Genomic DNA, 23990 nt, shown 5'->3' with positions numbered 1-23990 from the left:
TAAATGAATACCAGTAGCAACTTCCAGGGGGTCCTTTAACTAGTCTGTGAGCCTGGGAAGACAGTAAGGACATTGTTATGTGTTGGCCACACACATTACTAAAAATGACCTGGGTGTTGGCCTCTGGGGTCATCCCTCTGTCCCATTATCTGAGAGGTCTACTACATATGAAGACAGGTGTTATGTTGAAAAAACAGGCCAGATGGTAAAGACAAGGATCAATTCACACAGACATTAAACCAGATGCCACAAAACAAACCAAGGCGCCACCTGTGTAGAGAAGCACTTTCAGGACCAGACCACTGCAACAATGACTATATAGTCAGAATACTAAGAGAAAATTTTAAAACGATTCAGGAACATAAGACCATTGAAATCAAGATGGCGATATATTTTGTAACTAATGAGAAAGGGCTCAACAAAGATGTGATGTTTCTTCTCACATTAAAAGCCATAAAATTCTACTTCTTTGCCACTTTCTTTTTTTTTTTAAATTCTTTATTCATTTTCAAGCTTTGACAGTGTATTACAATTAATATAACTTTAACAGACTGCATAAAATACACCATATTACACACATAAGAAAACATCCATTTTCCTCCTCCTCCCAATTATTAACATATTAAATCATTATTTATTACAATATTATATTTAAATATTTTTATACTCTTCCAAAAACTTTTCCCTCCCCTTCCCCCACCATGGATGTGTAAGGAAATCTAAGAAATAAAAGATATATCTCTATTATTGTATGTTAACAAATGCAATCAATGGGCTCCATACTTTATTAAATGTATTGCTAAGACCCAAGCATTCCGTATTCATTCTTTCATATTTATATGTATTACACACAGTTGCCCACCAGAATGTGTAGTTAAGTCTGTCATAACATTTCCAGTTCCTTGTGATCATTTGGATGGCTATTCCTGTCATGATCAATAAAAGACGGCTCTTGTATTTATCCAAAACAGGCTTTACCTGTAACAACGTACCACAAATTATGGTTTCTTTGCCACTTTCTAATCACCCATCCATCTCTCCCTCTGTTCTGACTCCCCCTCCTCACACCTTCCCCCCTTGAGACATTCAAATCAAGTTCAATTTTCTTTTAAAATTCCTTAGAGACAGCCAACATGGCAAAGTTTCATGAACTACATCAAGGAAGTCGCCAAGTCATACTCAGTTCTCCGTTATCGACTGTGGCATAACCAAATTTTTTGGTGGGGGCACTAGGCAGTGTGGAGGCTGATATCACCTCCAGTTCCCTTGTTACTGGCCTAGGTTATTGCTTCTGAATCTATATTGGAAAGGCCATGCCCAACTATGGCTATGTCTCGACATGGGAAGAAGCCGTGTGAGGTGATGTGGGATATTTTCTGAAATTTGGAATTGCCCAGGGTTCAGATGGTTTCAAATTATGTTACAAAGTAACAGTCTGACGCAGTGGCGTAGTAAGGGGGGAGGAGGGGTCCCGTTCTTGGCGCCATCTTGGTGGGGGCGCCGGCACCCGTCATCTTCCCCTTCCCCCACTACCACACGTACACCCCTTCCCTCACACCTCTTTAACACTCACGGTGTGTCGGCTCTTCCTCTGACATCACATCCTGAACCCGCACCTAGGAAGTGACATTAGAAGAAGAGCCGAAGCTGGCACGAGCAGCAGGCTGGGGTTGCTGCTCGCGCCAGGAACATTAAAGAGATACGGGAGAGGGGAAGGGGCACACGTGCATGGCAGGAGGGAGCAAGGAAGGAGCGGATGGGGTGGGGGATGGAGAAGGGGGGGGGAGAGGCACCACTGCCCCAAGCACCTCTCACCCTCGCTACGCCACTGGCCAGAGGATTTTACTAATGAGAAAATGGACCTGGAATTAATAGTATTTTGAAACAGATGCTTTTCCCACCTGGCTCTCCTAAAACCTGAAGAAGTAAATGGTGTAACATTTACTCTGAGCTCCTCCTGTGCAATATTGTGGCCATTGAGGAAGGCTGAGGGCTGGGCATGACATTTCTGTAAACCTAGAGCATTTTGCAACTGGAGCTCTGGTTTTTCTGATTCTTTTGATGATTCTGCTTTAAATGGTCTGAGAAAACCGTCAAAAAGAGGCACTGCAGATGTCAAGTCCAACCTGCGGTCGAAAATCCTTTATTTACAGTTCAACGTTCAATGATGAATCTTTACAAAACTAAAAACAAATGAAGTCTCTAAATGCAAATGTTGGTGCTTCTTTTTGGAATTAGAGATGCCGACACGTTTATATGCACTGTCCACAGTACGTTACACGTTCACAATTGTCCCATGAAGAAGGCGATGGAGTCGCCGAAACCTGGATCCTAGTCAGGAATTTGCATTTAGAGGCTTCATTTGTTTTAGTTTTTAAAAGATTCATCATTGAACATCGGTACAAACTGTAAATGAAGGATTTTCAACCGCAGGTTGAACTTGACATCTCCAGTGCCTCTTTTTGTTTATACTGCTCTGTCTCGAGGCTTGGTCCCTTCTTTCCTTTTCCCTGAGAAAACCGTCATCATGCCTTTGCACATCATCTTCTTGCTCACTACAAATTTATTTGGGGGGGTGTCCTCTTACTAAGGCCCGTTAATGGATTTAGCATGCACTAATTAGTGTGTTTTACCTGGCATGTGAAGTGAGGTGCCCAAAGTTTGCCTTGATCCCCAAGAGGCATTCCAAAATATGCCTTGTAGGCATCGCACATCTTAGCAGATGCTTCTATGAAGTACTTTTTTCCCTCTTGTCTTGATAAATTGGCTACATACGGTACATAGAAAAATGTGTCTGCTGGATGCTTGCAGTCTCTGGATGCTATCTAAAACAATGCAAAAAAACAATACAAAAACTGCAGGCAATGTACAAGATGCAGGCACTGTTGATTGCAACGTCAATGGTATATACCCTTATTACCAACCAATTGCGACGTACTTCTGGACTCAGTGCCGTAGTCATATCGGCACTTGTTTCTCCTGTTTACTGCTGTTAGTCTCAATACCTTATTTACCATGGACCCCTGAGGAAGGTGTGTTGTCCGAAACATGGACTGTGTCGGGTCCTTTGGTTGGTAATAAGGGTAAATACCATTGATGTTGCAATAAACAGTGACTGCATCTTGTACATTGCCTGCAGTTTTTGTATTGTTTTTTGCTTGCTGCTTGTCCTACTGCAGTTTTTGTTGGATTCTCTTTTTGTGTATCTAAAACAATGCAGACATGTTACCATTTAGAAGTTGGAACTGAGCTGAGCTGGTGGGCTTAAGATCTCTATAGTTATACTGTACTGGAGATGAAGAGTTAGCACAGTTACTTACCGTAACAGGTGTTATCCAGGGACAGCAGGCATATATTCTCACATGTGGGTGACGTCATCTACGGAGCCCCGGCGCGGACAGCTTTTCAAGCAAACTTGATTGAAGTTTCAAGTTTGCACACTGCACCACGCATGTGCATGCCTTCTCGCCCACTAGAGGGCGCATCCCACCTCGTGGTCCTCAGTTCCATAACTAGCAAGGAAGCCATCCCCGGGGAGGCGGGCGGGTTGTGAGAATATATGCCTGCTGTCCCTGGATAACACCTGTTACGGTAAGTAACTGTGCTTTATCCCAGGACAAGCAGGCATGATATTCTCACATGTGGGTGACCTCCAAGCTAACCAAAAAAGGGCAGGTGGGAGGATGGCAATTTAGGAAAACAGATTTTGCAAAACTGACTGGCCAAACCGGCCGTCACTCCTGGATAAAGTGTCCAGGCAGTAATGAGAGGTGAATGTATGAACCGAAGACCAAGTGGCAGCCTTACATATGTCCTCCATCGGAGTGGATCGGAGGAAAGCTATCGAAGCTGCCATCGCCCGGACCTTGTGCCCCGTGACTCGACCCGGGGGAGGAAGGCCAGCCTGAGCGTAGCAAAAGGAAATGCAAGCGGCCAACCAGTTAGACAGAGTGCGCTTGGAAACTGGATGCCCTAATCGATTGGGATCGAAGGACAAAAATAATTGAGGAACTTTCCGATGAGACCTGGTGCGTTGAAGATAATATGCCAACGCCCTCTTACAGTCAAGCGTGTGAAGCGCCGTCTCGCCAGGATGGGAGTGGGGCTTCGGGAAGAACACAGGAAGGACAATGGACTGATTGAGGTGGAAGTCAGAAACAACTTTAGGTAAAAACTTAGGATGGGTGCGGAGAGCCACCTTGTCGTGATGAAAGACAGTGAAAGGAGGGTGCGCAACCAAGGCTTGCAACTCCCCAATCCGCCTGGCGGAGGTGAGGGCAATTAGAAACACCGCCTTCCAAGTCAGAAATTTCAAGAGGGACTTGTTGAGTGGCTCAAACGGGGGTTTCATCAGTTGAGCCAGAACCACATTCAAATTCCACACGACAGACGGAGGCTTAAGAGGGGGACAAACCCTGAGTAACCCTTTCATGAAGCGTGTCACCAAGGGATGGAGTGACAGAGGGCGTCCCTCCAGAGGTTGGTGGAAAGCAGAAATCGCACTGAGATGAACCCGCACCGAAGTGGTTTTCAAGCCGGAGCGCGACAAATGAAACAAATATTCTAAAACCGAGGATACCGGAACTGATACCGGATCCAGGTGAGAAGACGAGCACCAGGTGGAAAACCTGGTCCATTTCTGCGCATAGCAAAGCCTCGTCGAGATCTTGCGGGAGGCTTCCAACACCTCCTTCACCGATTGAGACAGGTCCGGAGGAGTCAGGGAACAAGAAACCAGGCTGTCAGGTGCAATGACTGCAGATTGGGATGTAACATGGATCCTTGACTCTGAGACAGCAGAGAAGGAGAGACAGGCAGGGGGAGAGGCTCCCTGGCACTGAGCTGGAGCAGCAGGGAGAACCAGTGCTGACGCGGCCACCGAGGTGCTATGAGAATCATCGTGGCCGTGGACGATTTTAGGTGTACCAACGTTCGCATGATCAGAGGGAACGGAGGGAATGCATACAGGAACCTCCCTTCCCAGTCGAGTAGGAAGGCATCCGCTTCCAGACGGTCCTGCGAGTACATCCGAGAACAATATAGTGGTAGTTTGTGTGTCTCCGGAGAGGCAAACAGATCCACCTGTGGCGTTCCCCAGCGAGCGAAAACCTCGCTTAGAACTGCTGAGTGTAGAGTCCACTCGTGCGGTTGCAGAAGTCGACTCAGTTTGTCCGCCAGGCAATTCCGTTCTCCTTGGATGTAGACCGCCCGGAGGAAGATGTTCCGGGAGGCCGCCCACTCCCAGAGGCGAAGAGCTTCGGAGCAGAGGGGCCATGACCCCGTTCCTCCCTGCTTGTTCACATAATACATTGCCACCTGATTGTCCGTGCGGACGAGGACCACCTGGTCCTGCAATATGTGAACGAAGGCTCGAAGTGCTAGGAAGATTGCTCGCAGCTCTAGCACGTTGATATGACACTGACGGTCTTCTGTCGACCACAGGCCCTGCGTTCGAAGACCGTCGAGATGGGCTCCCCACGCGTACTCCGAGGAGTCCGTGGTCAGGACCTTGCGAAAAGGCGGAGTGCGAAACAATAGCCCCATGGACAGATTTGAAGAGTCTGTCCACCAACGCAGCGATTTCCGCAAGGGCGGAGTTACCGAAATGAGGCGAGACACCGGGTCGCACTCCTGACGCCACTGGGACGCGAGGGTCCACTGAGGGATCCTCAGGTGTAGCCTCGCAAACGGCGTGACATGTACCGTCGAGGCCATATGGCCCAGCAGCATCATCATGCGCTTGGCCGACACCCTCGATAGTTGGGAGACCTGGCGGCTCATCTGTACCAAGGCTTCCAACCGCTGGGTCGGCAGGTAGGAGCGTAGGTGCACCGTGTCCAGCACCGCACCTATGAATTGAAGAGACTGCGACGGCCTCAACTGAGACTTTGGAAAGTTTATCTCGAACCCGAGAGTTTGCAGGAAGGTAATAGACTGTCGGGTCGCTGAGATAACCCCCTCCCTGGTCGGGGCTTTGATGAGCCAATCGTCCAGGTAAGGGAACACATGGAGTCCACGTGACCTGAGGGCTGCTGCAACCACCACCATGCACTTCGTGAATACTCATGGGGACGCGGCCAGGCCGAAGGGCAGTACCCTGTACTGGAGGTGGAGGTCCCCCACCTGGAATCGTAAGAATCTTCGACAGGCGGGGTGCACCGGAACATGGGTGTATGCTTCCTTCAGGTCGAGGGAGCACATCCAGTCCCCTTCTTCCAAGAGGGGGTACAAAACCGGGAGAGATAGCATTCGAAACTTCTCCCGGGCCAGGAATTTGTTGAGCTTCCTGAGGTCCAGTATGGGGCGCAGGTCCCCGGTCTTCTTTGGGACCAAAAAGTAGCGGGAGTAAAACCCCGTACCCCACTGGTCCTTGGGGACCGGCTCGACCGCCCGAAGCTTCAAGAGGGCTTTGGCTTCGGTTATAAGGGTCGGTAGCTGCGAACGGTTGCAGGGGACTAAACTTGGGGGACTGTCCGGCGGCGAGGACACAAAGTTGAGCGAGTAGCCCTCGGAGACGATCCGGAGCACCCAAGCGTCTGAGGTAATCCCGGTCCATGCCTCCCGGAAGGACCGAAGACGGCCCCCGATAGGAAGGGGTTCCTGAGAAAGTGCGGAGGGGAACCCGCCCCGTCCGCTCAGCCCGTCAAAAGGAAGGCGCGGGCTTAGAAGGGCCCTGCGCCTGGGCTTGGGTTTGTCCCCCTCTGCCTCGCTGAGACGGACGTCTCGGAGGCGGTCTCGAGAAAGCCGGGGTCGGCTTCTGAGGGTATCGGCGCGGCGGAGGCCGAAAGGGTTTCTGCGGCGGGGGCCTAGGTTTGGGGCGGACCAGGGATGCTAGAGAGCGCTCCTGTTCCGACAAGCGCTTGGTCGCCGCATCCAATGACTCGTCGAATAACTCGGACCCCACACAAGGCAAGTCTGCCAGGCGTTCCTGCAGGTTTGGGTCCATGTCGAGGGTGCGAAGCCAGGCCAAGCGGCGCATGGCCACCGCGAGGGCCGACACCCTCGAAACCAGCTCAAAGGCGTCGTACACTGCATGGAATAGGTACAACCGCAATTGAGACAGGTTGGACATAAACTTGTCGAATCCTGCTCTTTGGGAGTCCGGTAACGAGTTTCGATATTGAGGAAGGTCCTTCACCATACCACGCAAAAAGGAGGAAAAGGTGAAGGCGTAATTTAGAACCCTGGTGGCCATCAGGGAATTTGAATAGAGGCGACGGCCAAACTTGTCCAGGGTCCGCCCCTCCCTGCCTGGTGGAACCGCCGCAGAAACCCGTGAGGGCTGTGATTTTTTAAGAGCAGACTCCACCAGAAGAGACTGGTGTGAGAGCTGCGCCTTATCGAACCCTTTAGGGGGAATCGTCCTATACTTCGATTCCATTTTTGAAGGCACAGACGTGACTGTAAGAGGGTTTGACAAGTTCTTCAGCCAGGTTTGCAGAAGAACACTGTTGAGAGGGAGTCTAGGCACCTCCCTAGGAAGAGTGGGGAGGTCCTGTTCCTCCAAAAATTCTTTGGAATACCGAGAGCCTACCATCAGGTCAATCCCCAGGGCTTGGGCCATGTCCTGAACGAAGGATGAAAATGAGGACGGCCTAGCCTGGGGAGAGGGGGTTCTCGACCGCCCCACCGAGGAGAGGGGGGAGGCCTCATGGGAATAATGAGGATCCCTAACCGATCCCGAATCCCAGGATCCCCTCTCGAGGGCCCTCGAGGGGGAAGGGGAAGTTATCCTCCTCGCAGAACCCTTGGGTGAGGACCCCGGGGTTCGTGGGACACTCTCCCGTTTCCTCGGCGAGGCGGCCCGGGAAGACTTCCCATGGGGTGAGCGGAGGAGCCTCGGGTTGTCGAGGCGCAACTCCGACACCTGCAGCGCCTCGCCCCCGAACGACGAGGAACGGTCGCGCCGAGGCGAGCCTCGGGGCCGCTTAGACTTCCTCGATCGACGCCCCGTCCGAGGTCGCGTCGAGGGCGAGGCGTGTCTGGAGGACCCGGAGGAAGAGGAGGAAAGACGGCGCACTCTGCGCAACTTTTCTTTGGGCCTTACACTCCGCTCAGGGGGTTCCCCCGAGGTCGAGGTCCGGGGCGGGGCCGAGACCGAGGTGAACGGGACCCCAGTACCCGAGACCGAGGTCGCCGAGGCCGGGGCTCCCGAGGGAGCCGAGGCCGGGGCCTCCGAGACCGAAGGCGCCCAGGCCGAGGTCGAGGCCGCCGGAACCGCAGCACGCTGCAACACTTCCAGGGCTCCCGACAGCTCCGATGAGATCAGAGCTCGGAGGAGATCCTGGAAGGCCGGAATCCCCACGAAGGTGGGGAGTTCCGAGTCCGGGGCACACTCCCTGGAGGGCGACCTCGGTCTCGAGTATTCCCTCGGGGTGTGCGGAGTCGAGGTCCGATGCGGGGCCGGGGTCGACCCACCCGCCTTGGCCTGACTCGAGGATGGCTTCTTTGCTGAAGGGGATGGAACAGAGGACTTACCCGAAGCTTGCTTCACTGACGACGCCTTCGAGGAAGAGGGCCGAGGCGAGGCCGAGGCCCCCGAGGACGCCGAGGCCGAGGTCAAGGCCGGGGCCGAAGCCGAGGCCGACGTCGAGGCCTTAGGCGGCGCGTCGACGGCGAACAATTCGGCCATTCTTGCCTTACGGCGACGGAGGGCCCTGTTTTGGAAGGTAGCACAGCGATCACACGAGTCTGTCGGATGTTCGGGCCCAAGACAGACAATGCACCACCGGTGAGGGTCAGTGATGGAAAGCAACCTCTCACACCGGCTGCACTTTTTGAATCCCGTAACAGGACGGGACATCCACGAAGAAAAAGAAGAAGGCCGGGAACGTACCGACGTCCCGCGGCCACGGCTTCCGGGAGCCCCCGGAGCCCGACGAAAAACGAAGGGAAAAACAAACTAAACGCGGCAACTAGAAGGCAAAAACACTGGAGCTCAGATCCACAGGGCTTTCTTGCTCCGCGGAAAAATTTGAACTAATTCGAATTGAGGACCACGAGGTGGGATGCGCCCTCTAGTGGGCGAGAAGGCATGCACATGCGTGGTGCAGTGTGCAAACTTGAAACTTCAATCAAGTTTGCTTGAAAAGCTGTCCGCGCCGGGGCTCCGTAGATGACGTCACCCACATGTGAGAATATCATGCCTGCTTGTCCTGGGATAACTTGAAGATACTCTAAAGGGCCCTTTTACTAAGGCCTATGGCAGGTGCCCACCACCAAATTTGGCCCACGGCAATTCAGAAATTATCACAGGTCAAAAAGGTTTGTGTCTTAGGCGTGTCTGCCGAGAGGCGGGTTTCTGCCCTTATGCGCTGCAGTAACAGCGTGTCTGAAGAGCCCTTACCGCCTGCCTTTTTGCATGGCGGTAAAAGCTCCTACTCTAACCCGACAGTAAGAAGTGCCGTGCACCTTTACCGCAGTGCCCCAGTGCATGGTGGGTAAGTGCGCCCGCCCACCACATGCCCCTTCCTCTGACCATCTCCGCCTACGGCTGCGATAAGTCTTACAAGTCTGAATTGCCGCACGGTAAATATTTCTGTACTGCAGCGGCAAGGGCAGCCCACCTGCGGTATTGTTTGCCACATGGCAATACCCTTCTGCGCCTTAGTGAAAGTTTACTCAACTTGGAATCAATATGGAATGTTCTGCAAAAAAATCAATGTCCTGGTCACATAAGCAAAGTTTGAAGGGAATGATAGCCATTTTCTATACTTTTGTGGCATAGGCAATTAAGAAAGAACTCTTATTACCCAGGAACAAAAATAAAATTGGTACATAGTGGAATTTGGGCCTACGAGGGAAGAAAAACAAGTTTAAGAAAGCTGAGTAGCAGCCGGCCTGAAAGCAAGATAAAACTGTGTAGTGTTTAGTACGGGAAACAAACAGGATGCTGGAGGATGCTAGGCATGACATGGATAAGAGATAAAAGAAACCCATGACAACATTGAATTAAGCATAAAAGCTAGACTTGGTTGTAATGCTGCATCCAGTTTTGGTTGCTGGAGTAAGTATAAAAGACAGCAATTAACATGATTCACTGCTTAGAAGAACTGAGCTATACAAACAGGCCAAAAAGCTCAGCGTCTTCTTTTCATTTTGCACAATAAGTAAATGCAGCACAAAACTGCTCTAAAAGCAAGTCTGAAACATCGGAGAATATGAAAGTGGACATGGCGTCCGAGTAAAAATCTCTTGTTTCTGCTTAGCTGACATTCTATCATTCAAATGAAAAACGTACGGTAATATAGGCTGCAGAGATAAGAACATAAGAATAGCCTTACTGGGTCAGACCAATGGTCCATCAAGCCCAGTAGCCCATTCTCACGGTGGACAATCCAGGTCACTAGTACCTGGCCAAAACCCAAAGAGTAGCAACATTCCATGCTACTGATCCAGGGCAACCAGTGGCTTCCCCCATGTCTTTTTCAATAACAGACTATGAACTTTTCCTCCAGGAAATTGTCCAAACTTTTCTTTGCATGTTTTAAGATACTTTTTTCAGTTCCCTCCATACATCCATGTTATTGAATTATTTTAACCTACACTAGGGAGCTCATTTTCAAAAAAGACAGACGTTCCAAAGACAGCACAAACTGGCACTTGGACGTCTCACTAGTCAAAACGACCAAGTGGGCATTTCCAAAACTGACTTTCTGGACATCTAGTGGGACTTCTTACCTGCTGCGCGTCTAGAACAGACATGGGTGGGTTGGTAGGCATGCCATTGGAAGGGCGGTTTGAAAATTGAGAAGTTACCTTTACCGATTTTTCATCAGCGAACTACTTGCTGCATGTCACGAAAACAAACCTTTCCAGTATGAGTTTCATCCAGGAACCTGTTTAAAGACTACACAATCGGGTCCCCTGAAGCAGGGATCGAAACGGGGCCAGGTTGGAACTCCCTCAATCCTGCTTACAAGCTAAGTGCCTTTTCTACAACTGCTGCCATATGTGCAGTGACACTAGCAAGATTTTCAGAGTCAGCAAGTCATTTGGACAATTTTTTGTAGTCCTTTTGAAACTAATTTTATATACACCTTTGGAGGTTGTGATCAAAATGCTTTTATAAAATATCAATGACTGGAAAGTAAACTCTTTTTCCAAGGGAGGTTTCACAGCCTTCCCTTCAGAGTTTCAAATCTCTGAGCTTTTTTATAAACAATTTTTGATCACCCTTCACAGGCTAATTACCAACATAGGCCAGTTCGTTTTTGTATTTATTGGAAGGGAATGGGCAGGCTTTGGGTGGACTTAGACCTGGACATCCTGTGACTACAATCAAACCTTTTCCAGGACGTCCTAAACAAAACTTATACGTTTTCAACTAGACTGTTTACGAAGTTTTTATTATTATTATTTATTACAAGTTTATTATTAGGATTTTATAAACCGCCTATCAAGGTTATCTAAGCGTTTTTTGTTTTTTTTTACAATCAGGTACTCAAGCATTTTCCCTGTCTGTCCCGGTGGGCTCACAATCTATGTAACGCACCTGGGGCTATGGAGGAATAAGTGACTTGCCCAGGGTCACAAGGAGCAGTGTGAGGTTTGAACCCACCACCCCAGGGTGCTGAGGCTGTGGCTCCAAACACTGCGCCACACACTCCTGTCTAAGTGCCAAAAGGGTACCCAAGCTGACCCGATGATCACTGGAGGGATTAAGTAATGAGTGCCACCCACTCCCCCAGTGATCACTGACCCCCTCCCACCCCCCAAAAATTTGAACCTGTCTCTAGAACAGCAGCATTTGGTATGGGAAAGCCTAGTAGAGTATCACACAAGTGTCTTAAGGAATCAGGTGGGTGGGCTAGTGAACCATAGAAAGGAAGAGCCAAGCCCATAAGCCACTCTAACCACTACATTTATGGTGGAAAGTGTGAGCCCACCAAGACCCTACTATACTGCCATATAGGTGCCACCTGCAGCCATGAGGCATAGTGATGTCATTTTCAGACTGTCTCTTCAGCCATGTGCATCACTATTTGTAAGAGCAAAGAACTTTGGAAATATCACAGACCGTACAAAATGAATATAAACTAAAACACAGGTACAATGGGTATCCATTACTAGTTAAAATGGAATTTGATTTCACAATAGAAATATTCACTTGATGAATTTACAGACACGATGCCAACATTTCATCTGTACAGTACTGAGCAATCCAGCCCTGTACACAAGAATACACTGCCGGTATCATATTAGCCCTCTCTGATTATCATACATTGCACATCCGACTAAAACACAGTCCAACTTCACTATGAAGTGTAGCACACAACTGGATGAAATCACTAAACAGACACAGGTACAGTAGATTCAAGGAGGTGTGCCAAAAATTAGACACAAAAATTATGGGCACTAAGGAACTCATATTCGATAACTTAAACAGGTCTAAAAACCCGCCCAAGTTGGCATTTGGACAACCTAAAAGACAGGCCATCTAAGTGCCGATAATCAAAATGAATTTCTGGATGTATGCAGGGACTTTTTAGGCCTCTGAACGCCGCTGTGCGCCCAGAGCTGAAAGGGGAATATCTGGAGGAGTGGTTAGGGTGGGACATGGGCCAACCTAGACTTAGTCGTCCTGCATGGATAATCGAAGGTTTCACGTGACTTAAGGTCATGGGCGTGTCTCTGGAATACGTGTAATTTATAGAATACTATGAGGTCTATCTAACTAGGAATGGATCCAGGATCGGATCCAGGCTAATTAGCACATAGGTAGATATCCCCTGACATTCAGTGGAAGATGGACAGCTATCTCCCACCGAATATCTGGTTTAGCGGATTGGCTGGCAACCAGTTTTTTCACAAGACGTAATCGGTTACTGTCAATATTTAATGGCTCGCCAGCTAAGTTCGCTGGCCAGATATAGCCACTTAAAAGGGTGGCCTATCATTGGCCATTGAGATTTAGCTGGCTAGCTGTCAAATACTACCCTAGACCAGTGGTTCCCAACCCTGTCCTGGAGGAACACCAGGCCAATTGGGTTTTCAGGCTAGCCCTAATGAATATGCATGAAGCAAATTTGCATGCCTATCACTTCCATCATATGCAAATCTCTCTCATGCATATTCATTAGGGCTAGCCTGAAAACCCGATTGGCCTGGTGTTCCTCCAGGACAGGGTTGGGAATCACTGCCCTAGACGGCTATGTTTCGGTTGGCCTAAAACAGACTGAAAATTCAATACCAATTGCTGGATATGGCACCGGCACTGAACTTCCAGGTTTTCTGTGGACTGTGGGAGCTTGCCTAAATATCGAGGGGGGGGGGGCGGGGTGGTAAGAGTTATGCACACTTCAGGGTACACTTAGATGCTAAGTTACCATGCCAATTACTTACCGTAACTATTAATGCCTAACTTTAGGCGCACAAATGCCAATATACACTAGTATTCTAGAATAGAATCTTGGTGCCAGGAAGCCATTACAGAATTAGCAATAAGCGCATGGCATCGGGGTTCCTAAACCTTGCTGTCAATGTATATAAGAGCCACCTAAAATTATAAAGGCAAATAGGTCTGTTTTTATAAAATGCTAGCAAAAGTGGCAGAAATTGGGCCTACCTTGCAGGCACAGACAGAAAATGCTTAAGTACCTGAATAAATTCATGTAAACCGTTCTGAGCTCCCCTGGGAGAACGGTATAGAAAATTGAATTAAAAAAAATTTATACTGCCTGGAACAGGCGCATATGTTCAGGCTTATAAACTACAAGTATGGGCATGGATTAGCATATGCAGACCTGTGTACTCTACCCATGCTCTGCCCAAATTTTTCCCCTTTAGAAGCATACTGGCATAGGGTTACCAGACATCCGGATTTCCCTGGACAAGTCCCCTTTTAGAGGACGTATCCGGGAGTCCGGACGGCTTTTCAAAACCCAGCACTTTGGGTTTTCATAAGCTGGTGAGAGACGAGGTTTGTGTGGGGTTGAGTTTGGGGTGCGGAACGGGAGTGGGTCGGACCCAGGGCGGAACGGGGCGGGGCCACCCATCCTCTTTTACCACATGGAAAATCTGGTAACTCTATACTGGCACCAAATGCATTTGCATGTCATTGCACATACTTTTACCTAAGTTGATTTTTATAAGAGGCCAGTTATGCACCTATGGCCCTCTTTTACTACACTGCAGTATAGGTTTCTACCATGGCCCGGAGCGCTAAATGCGCCAGTGCTCATAGGAATTCTACGAGCGTTGGAGCATTGAGCGCGACGGGCCACAGTAGAAACCTTGGCGGCAAGTCAAATGCGAGCAAGACAAAAGCGTGTGGACAATTGCACACAGACAACTGAGCGCAAGACAATTGAGCGCAAGACAATTGAGTGTAATGACCAATGTGCGCAAGACAATTCAGCGCAATGACAATTCGGCGCAAGACAATTGAACGAACCAGAAACCTCTACTGCAGCTGAGTAAAAAGGGGAGGGGGTAAATCTTTATACAATTATCTTCACAGAGTCTGGCACAGCTGCCATGCTTCCCTCTAAATTAACATAAAACCAGTAGTGTAGCTTTTGGGCACCGCTAAACAAGGCAACGCCTACTCTTTTGAACATTCCAACACTTTTTTTTTTTGCAAATGAACGATGCTAACTCTAGTATCTAAATAACAACCTAACACAGGCTGTGCAGTCTTGGCTGGTGAAACTTGTCCCTGCCTTGCCCCATAGGCGAAGTCTTACCAAATGCCTTTTGCCTCATTATTTGTTACTGAACCAAGGAAAAAAAATGCACTGATAAAGACTAGAGTAAAATAATTTTATTTCTCAACTTTGCATGTTTACGGCCCTCTCAGGGTTTAAACTTTTTTTTTTTTTTTCCTTTTCTGCCATGTCCTATGGCACAATATTTGTGAAATTCAACTCTTTGTGACTATTAGGTCTCACACAAATAAGGATATTTAGTATGCTTTGGAGCCACATAATGGCGCTCATTCCTATCCTAACCTTTTCCCTACTCAGGTTTCTACTTTGGTGCATTGCACACCCTTAAACTACAAGACAGGACCACAACCAGAAAGCACTGAAAAGTCAGAAAAAACTGAATTTCATGTGGTAGAACTCACTGACTAGAGGGAACAAAATCCTAAATATTTATTTATTTTAAAATTTCTAAACCACACTCTTTCAAGTACTAGGCGATTTACAAATCAAAACACGTAGTAAAATCTACGTAAAACAATAAGGCCCTCTTTTACTAAGCTACGGTAGATGTTTCTACCGTGGCCCGAGGCGCTAAATGCTCTGTGCTGCTCCAACCGCTCATAGGAATTCTATGAGCATCGGAGCATTTTTGCGCTCTGGGCTATGGTAGAAACCTCTACCGCGGCTTAGTAAAAGGGGAGGGGGTGGTAGTAAATATATTAAAGACATTTCAGCTTAACCAGAAACAGATAAAAACAAATTAAAAAGCAGTGTTCATATCAAAAGCTTCTGGGACCAGGAAAGCTTCAAAGAGCTTTCAAAATTGCTGGTAACTCTTTGACATTACATAATTCAAAGGGAAGAGAATTCCAGATAAGAGAATGGCACGGTGACAGAATTTATCACTATTCCTTTCCCTGCGGATAACCGCGGGAAGCCATTTCCATGTCATTCTTTAAGGAGAGAGGGAAGAATCAGAGTATGAATGGGCCCAGCCACTGACCCTCAAGCCTTGCATTGAGGAATGCTGGTGTAGAAGGGCTGAGATTCAGATAGACACTAAAGAATGACATAAGATGGTTAGAACATAAGACCATAAGCATTGCTATATTGGGACAGACTGAAGGTCATTCAAGCCCAGGATCCTGTTTCCAACAGAGGCCAACCCAGATCCCATGTACTAGGCAGAAACCCAGAGTAGTAACATTCCAGAGCTGAGATTGTGATGTCATAATGCTTCATTCCACCAGTGCCTATGAGCCAGCCTCATCAGTGATGTCACAATGGCTTTATTATCCTATACTTGGTTCAAATAAGCATCAGAGTATGAATGGCCATAGCCACTGACCCGCAATCCTTGGGTTAAAGAATGCTGGTGTAGAAGGACCGAGGTTGAGATAGACACTAAAGAATGAAATGGGAAGGTTTCCCATGGCTATCCGTGGGGACGGGAACGGTGATGAAATCTGTCATCATGTCATTCTCTAATTCCAGAGTTGTGCCCCTTCCACATAAAACATAGGGCTCCTTTTACAAAGCTGCGATAGCGTTTTTACCGCGCGCTAAACCCGCGCTATGCTGTTAGAGCTAACGTCAGCTCAATGCTGGCGCAGCTTAGTAAAAGGAGCCTATAGCTGATCGATATTCTCACTTTCTACCACAGCTTAGTAAAGGTGACCTACTTCCTAACTGCATCACCTGCTTAACATGGGTTTTAATATGCTTTAAAGAAATAATGCAGGTAATACATTTTTTAATGTGCATTATAATCTACACTTAATTGTTAACAAGGAATTCTGCTTAAATACAAAGGATGTGGGAAAGGGATGGGAAAGCTTTTACAGTGAAAATTTAACTACACCTCTGGCGGCAAATGAAGTACAGTGGTACCTTGGAGTACGAGCATAATCCGTTCCAGGAGCATGCTCGTAATCCAAAATGCTCATTTATCAAAGCGAGTTTCCCCATAGGAATAATGGAAACTCGCTTTGATGCGTTTCCCCCCCCCGAGAACCAGCATTGCTCCCCTCGAAGGCCCCCCCTGCGATCAGGCACCCCCCCTGCGATCCGGCACCCCCCTGCCTCAAACAGGCACCCCCCCGCCACGATTGGGCACCCCCCCGCCACGATCCGACATCCCCCCCGACACAATTGGACACCCCCCCCGCCGCTTCTTACCCTCATCTGGGCACTCTTGAAAATCGGCCTCCTCGTCTGCTGGGCCTTGCCTGCGAGTTCACGTTCACGTTCAGAGTGTGAACTCGCAGGCCTTGAGCATGCTCAGATGCTCAAGGCCCAGCAGACGAGGAGGCCGATTTTCAAGAGTGCCCAGATGAGGGTAAGAAGTGGCGGGGGGGGTGTCCAATTGTGTCGGGGGGGGGTCGGATCGTGGCGGGGGGGTGCCCAATCGTGGCGGGGGGGTCGGATCGTGGCGGGGGGGTGCCCAATCGTGTTGGAGGGGGTCGGATCGTAGCAGGGGGGGGGGGCCGGTTCGAGGCAGGGGGGTGCCGGATCGCAGGGGGGGTGCCGAATTGCGGGGGGGGGGGGGGTGCTCGTAAATCAAGCCATGCTCGGTTTCCGAGGCACCGATTTTGCAAATGTTTTGCTCGTCTTGCAAAACACTCGCAAACCGGTGCACTCGTAAACCGAGGTACCACTGTACTGTTTATTCCTAGGATAAGCAGCATAGAATCTGATTTGCTATTTGGGATCTAGCTAGGTACTTGAGACCTCATGTGAGCCAAGTATAAGACAATCAAGCCATTATGACATCACTGATGGTTGGTTCTTAGGCATTAGTGGAATGAGGCATTATGACATCACAGTCTGAGCTATGGAATGTTGCTACTCCAGGTTTCTGCCAGGTACTTGGGACCTGGGTTGGTTACTGTTGGAAACAGGATACTGGGCTGTCCCAGTATGGCAATTCTTAGGTTCTTATGTATCTCTGTGGTAGAAATCACCATGTTGTGCATGTTAACATGGCAGCTGTTTTGCCCCACAATGATCATACTGCTTTTAACTAAAACATTATTGTACAGGTTTCTCCACTAACATGTGCTAAAATTAACCATTAAGGTTCATTAATGGTGAAGCACTAGAATACTTTAGTGAACAACCAACCTGGATAGCAAAATACCCACATCTAAAGAAAGTAGTCCCATACTTACTGCATCGTTGCAACTAGGTGTGACGGTTGGTGCCTCTTTAAAAATGTGTAGATACTTCTCTGAAAACCTACAACAGTCCCTGCCCTTAACGATACACTTACTTTTTGCTTGCTTCATATACATCAGAGATGTTGGAGAAAAGGTGATGACTTTCAGTTTTGGTCATTGTGGAACTCAACAGTTTGGAATGTTTAAACATCCGGATTAAAATTTCAAGGCTGAGCAAGTACGAATGTTCAGAAGAGATGACTTCAAATATAGCCTGCAAGGTTTACAGAATACAGACACACCATGAGCTGCTTCTTCCAAACCGGCAAAGAATCTTCCACAGTCCTAACTTTCCACAGTCATTCTCCAATTGAACTGTTAGGGGTTAACTGATGGAGAGCCAGATGATATTCAGCTGGCAGCGGACAGCATTTTTGTTGCCTGCCGCCGGTGCTAAAACTGGAAGTTCAATACTGTGTCCTGTGTGGTGGGCTTTGGCATTAAATTTGCAGGTTTGTGTTTTGTTTTGTTATTTAAGCCAGCTAGCTCATGAGCGATTACATTAATATTCAGACCAGTCATAGTTTGCACATAGTAACATAGTAAATGATGGCATATAATGGTCCATCCAGTCTGCCCATTAATTACTCTCATTAAGAATACATGATTAAATTAACTTGTCTCTTCTTTGATATTTCTGGGTCACAGACTGTAAAGTCCACCTGGTATTGTCCTAAGTTCCAACTGCTGAAGTTGCCATTTAATCAAGCCATTGTGACATCACTGCTGAGGTTGGCTCTTAGGCATTGGTGGAATGAGGCATTATGACATCACAATCTCAGCTCTAGAATGTTGCTACTCTTTGGGTTTCTGCCAGGTAACACAGCAACATAATATATGATGGCAGATAAAGACCTGAACGGTCCATCCAGTGTGCCCATTAATTACTCTCATTAAAAATATATGATTAAATTAACTTGTCTCTTCTTTGATATTTCTGGGCCATAGACTAAAGTCCACCTGGTATTGTCCTAAGTTTGAACTGCTGAAGTTGCCATCTAAGCTCACTCCCAACACAGGCTGTGTTTCAGCATATACCACCTTTGGCGGCGGTCTACACAAACTTATGCTGGCTTTTACAAAGTTGCGATAGAGGTTTCTATTTGCATATATTAGGTTTGTGTAGACTTTTGATGCAGGTAGTTCACGCCAAAACATGGCCCGTGTCAGGTCCAACAATGAAATTCTGCTTGATTGCCCCATATTTGGACAGCCCATAGTGCTTTTTGCTCTTCAATTATTTGATGCACTGTAACCCTCTTCTACATTTCCTTGCCCTTTGCTTGTTAGAGAGAACTCATGAATTAAAATCCATAGAGTGATGTGATGTGATTTCTAGGAGTCTCAATTATTATGACTTTTTTGTATTTTGAAATCAGGGTGGCTAAAAATCAATGATTTAAAAAAATAGAAATTTACAAAAATGAGATTTTTAAAATTTAATTTGGATTTTTTTAAAAATAAAATCTATCTAAAAAATTTTCTATTTATGATACATTATAGTCTAAACATTATTCATTATGAAATAAGGATTCATTTTTAATTATGTAGCACCAGGTTGGATATTCAAGCAGACCCCCTTTTTTACAGTGGGCAGCAAAGCTAAATGCTCTGACACTCATAGGAATTGAATAAGGATCAGAACATTTACCTTGCCGGGCCACAGTAAAAAATTCTACAGCAGTTTGATAAAAGAAGACCATAATTTTAACTCCCCCCCCCCCCCACACACACACTTTCACAAAGCCATGGAAGTGGCTGCCACATGTCAAATTCTTCAATGCCCATCAAATCCCTATGGGTGATGAAGTGATTACCACAGCAGCAGGTACTACCGCAGCTTTGTAAAAGGAGCCCTAAATTTCTTTGTAAGTCTTGATGGGTGGAGTAATATCCACAATGATCCTGTTGTATGTGCATTGTATAACAACAGAAGAAGGGAATGTCTTTCTTGCAGAAACAGTTGATACCTTACAAAATGCATATACAGTAGAATATTTACAGGAAGTAGCAGCAAAAGCTATAATAAAAGGTGAACAAAATTTCAAATGTCTAGTAACCAGTTTAGACACAGACAATGCTGCAAATGTATCCAAGATGAGAAGAAATTTAGAAGAGCATGAAGAGAATATGAAACTAATAACATATGGCTGCAATGCTCATTTGTTGCAACTCCTAACCAAAAAATTCAGTGTCCAAGAAATAAAGACTATTGTCATTGAAATTGCTAAATACTTCTGTAAAATTCATTTTGCAGCAGTTCTGAAAAGAATGGGTGGTACCAAGCTAATGTTCCCACCAGATGTTAGCTGGAACTCTGTAGTGGACTGCTTTGAGCAGTATATCCAGAACTGGCCTATTATGATGATATCTGGTTGTAAATATTAAGAATATACCAGCAAAAATCTGTCTGTAGAAAACCATGATTTAAATCAAGTCTTTCTGACTAGTGATATAAAACAAATCCACTCTGTTTGAAACACAAATTTTAAACATTTCTTCTATATAGAGCCCCTTTTACAAAGCTGCACCAAAGCCCATAGGAATTGAATGGGCTTCAATGCATTACTGTGGCAGCATCGCTACTGTGGCTTTGTAAAAGAGGCCCCATAGATAGATAGATATAGATAAGTCATACCTCTTGTCTCTTCCTTTCCTCTTGACTAACAACATTGGATAAGCCATTCTTCTTCACCTAAAAACCCAAGATTAATATATTAATTTCTCTGTATATTTCTGTAAATAACACCTTTCCACAAATAGTTCTATATAGAAAAAGGAAAATGCCTCTTCAACATAATAAAAATAGACAGCAAATGGGTGAAGTATATTTCCAAAAGTGTATAGCCTAAACATTTTCATTTTGTTTAGTTTCCCATGTTTTTCATAGAAATTTTTGTTTTGTACAGTATTTTGTTTTAAATTTTAGGGACACTATTTGCATCAGAGATTAAAAAAACAACAAACCCGAAATTTTGCAGATTAATATTCAAAATGATTCAACTAGCCAGAAACAGCTCCTGAAAATATCCAATTAGCATCTACATCAAAATCAGCTATTTGGGGGGGGGGGAGGGATGTTCCAAGGGCACAGTCAACACTTAGGGCTCCTTTTATCAAGCCGCACTAGCGGGGTTAACGTGCGTGACTTTTCATCATGCGTTAACCCCTGCACTGGCCAAAAACTACCGCCTGCTCAATAGGAAGCGGTAGCGGCTATCGTGGCAGGCGGTTTAGCGTGAGCTATTATGTGCGTTAAACCGCTAGCGTGGCTTGATAAAAAGAGCCCTTAGCTGGTTAAGTGGCAATATTCATTATTTTTGGTCAGACAAGACTTGTCTTCAACTGCTGAAGTTGCCATTTAATCAAGCCATTGTGACATCACTGCTGAGGTTGGCTCTTAGGCATTGGTGGAATGAGGCATTATGACATTACAATCTCAGCTCTGGAATGTTGCTACTCTTTGGGTTTCTGCCAGGTAACACAGCAACATAATATATGATGGCAGATAAAGACCTGAATGTTCCATCCAGTGTGCCCATTAATTACTCTCATTAAAAATACATGATTAAATTAACTTGACTCTTCTTTGATATTTCTGGGCGATAGAGTAAAGTCCACCTGGTATTGTCCTAAGTTTGAACTGCTGAAGTTGCCAACTAAGCTCAAGTTCCATTTTTAGGAAATTGATTAAAACAGTATTATTTCATCAGCATTTTGAACAGTAGCATTGCATTTTAGCTTTATGAATTGAAAGAGACTTAATATGAAGATTCCTTGTAATTTCATAGTAGTTTTATTGGGTTTTTTAAAGCTGATGTATTGTATATGTATAACACTTGTTAATGTGATATATTGCTTCTATAACAGAAACTGTTAGTATTGATTTATTTAATTTATTTGGTTTTATATCCCGTCCTCCCAGGAGAGCTCAGACGTATTGTACACCACCTAATACAAAGTACCTGGAAGACCGAGCTTTGCTTGGGAAAGTGGGCTGTGAGATTATGATGGAGTTGTTGTTTGGGTTATGAGACATCAACCTTTAGTGCTGGTTTTCCCTGTAGCCTATTGGCTGATTAAGCCTCCTTAGGAATGTCTGACCAATGGGCTACAGGGGAGGGGGAGGCGGAAACAGTAACTACAGAGTCAGTGCCTTAGCAACTTTGAGTCTTGTTTTTTTCCCTGCAGCCTATTGGCTGGCTAAGCTTCCTTAGGAATGTGTGGCCAATGGACTGCAGTACCTACAGAGACAGTGTCTTAGCATCACACATAGGCACTAAGCACGATTCTATAAGACAAGGGTAGGGAACTCCAGTCCTCGAGGGCCGTAATCCAGTCGAGTTGTCAGGATTTCCCCAGTGAATATGCATGATATCTGTTTGCATGCACTGCTTTCAATGCATATTCATTGGGGAAATCCTGAAAACCCGACTGGATTACGGCCCTCGAGGACCGGAGTTCCGTACCCCTGCTATAAGAGGTAAATGCACCTTGTAGAATCGTGCTAAGCACCATTCTAGTCTGTGCCAATTTTTTTTAGCACCATATATAGAATTTGGCCCAGTGTGCTTAAATTGCGTAATGCATCGGTCAAGGAATGTACATGTGGGCATGTCACCATAGAATATGGACAACATATACTATACTGTTAGTTGCATGTGTTGCATGATGTACTTAGCCACACCCGCTAATGCTAGCCATTGACCTGTCATTAGTGGGTGTGCCTTTTGGCATACTAATATCCTTGCATATTGCCATATATATATATTTATTTTTTATTTTTTTTACTTTCTGAATATCATCTTTTTTGCAGGTTATTAGATTTGTGCTGCTTGATTGAAGTAATGTAGTCGATGAGTGGTTGAGATATAATTTATAAGCTGAGATGGTATAATCTTATGATTTTTCCTAATGTAGAGGTTCTTTATGCTGTGCAAGTCTTGAAATATGTATGTAATATTGTGAGCCGCTTTGGATAAAGGTGGATTAAAAATTTTTTAAATAAATAAACACTGTTTACTGCCAATTTTCACATACAGATCATATATGTACACAGAGTCTACGCCTTCTAAAAGGTTCTATATCTGGTACAGTGCAATGTTTACCTCACAAAAAAAAAAGAAACCATCACATTAAAATTCCTTTACTATAGAGTTCAAGGCATTATCTGTAGAAAGAATGCCCTTGAGTCCCAAAGGGTTGTTTTGATTTTTTTTTTTTTTTTGTTCCGAGAAGCAGGAAATGCTATTCCATCTTTCTAATTAATCGTGGCCTAGATCCACGCTAGCAGAAGTGTTGGCCAACTCTGATCTCTATTTTCACTAGATGGATTTCCTCCTAGAGATTTTGAACGTTCTGTACATAACAAGCAAAGCCACCACCCATGTCCTCATGAGTTTTAAAAGTGCTTTGGAAACATGTGCCACGACTTTTCTTCCTGGCAATGTTGTCATCATTATCCTTTCTCCTCAAATCGCAACGTTGGCCCAACAACTGCTTCAATTCAAACTGCTTGTGCTTGCCGACAGGTGCATTCATTGAGGTACTTCATTGCTTTCCTGCTCTCATTTATCCAAACACCTAAAAGTTGGCTCATCATTAAAATCTTGACTTGGCACCTTCCAGGCTGCTGTACCTAATGAGTAAAATATTATTTCTGAACATGTACATTGTGTTACATCTACTGTCAGCCTAAAACACACCACTTAAAGGCTGTCTTTAGAATAAGAGCTTTACTGCTCTAGTGCATGGCTGCCTTATAATCCATAAAGCCACTGGTGGAACCTGCTGTAACAGCGGTCCCAAGGACAAAGGCAAAAGACCAGGCTACCACAAAGAAATGAGAGACGTCCACAAAGACCCTTATGGCACCCACCGCCTGCTCCCTCATATAAACTTTTAAAGAAACTTCACTGCTAGTAGCCCAAGGGACCCTTCCCATATATTTTGTCTGTGTTTCTTGTCTGGCTCTATTAGATTGCAAGCTCCAAGCAACAGAGACTGTCTTTTGCATAAGAACCTAAAAATTGCCATACTGGGACAGACTGAAGGTCCATCAAGTATCCTGTTTCCAACAGTGGCCAGCTCAGGTCACAAGTACCTGGCAAGACCCCCAAGGAGT

General features: G+C 46.1%; 1 protein-coding gene across 3 annotated transcripts in view; it reads right to left on the bottom strand.

Moving 5' to 3' along the window:
* ARHGEF26 (Rho guanine nucleotide exchange factor 26) overlaps positions 1 to 23990 on the bottom strand; it is a 154289-nt gene that overhangs the window by 78116 nt on the left and 52183 nt on the right. For all 3 annotated transcript variants that reach the window (XM_033959399.1, XM_033959398.1, XM_033959397.1), the window contains exons 4-5: positions 20505 to 20561; positions 17920 to 18080 (exon numbers count right to left, since the gene is read on the bottom strand). In XM_033959399.1, the coding sequence (XP_033815290.1) occupies positions 17920 to 18080; positions 20505 to 20561 (218 nt within the window). The remainder of the gene's footprint in view (positions 1 to 17919; positions 18081 to 20504; positions 20562 to 23990) is intronic.

This window comes from Geotrypetes seraphini, chromosome 9 (assembly GCF_902459505.1).
Source record: "Geotrypetes seraphini chromosome 9, aGeoSer1.1, whole genome shotgun sequence".
Classification (NCBI taxonomy): Eukaryota; Metazoa; Chordata; class Amphibia; order Gymnophiona; family Dermophiidae; genus Geotrypetes; species Geotrypetes seraphini.
This window is presented reverse-complemented; position numbering and strand designations above follow the sequence as displayed.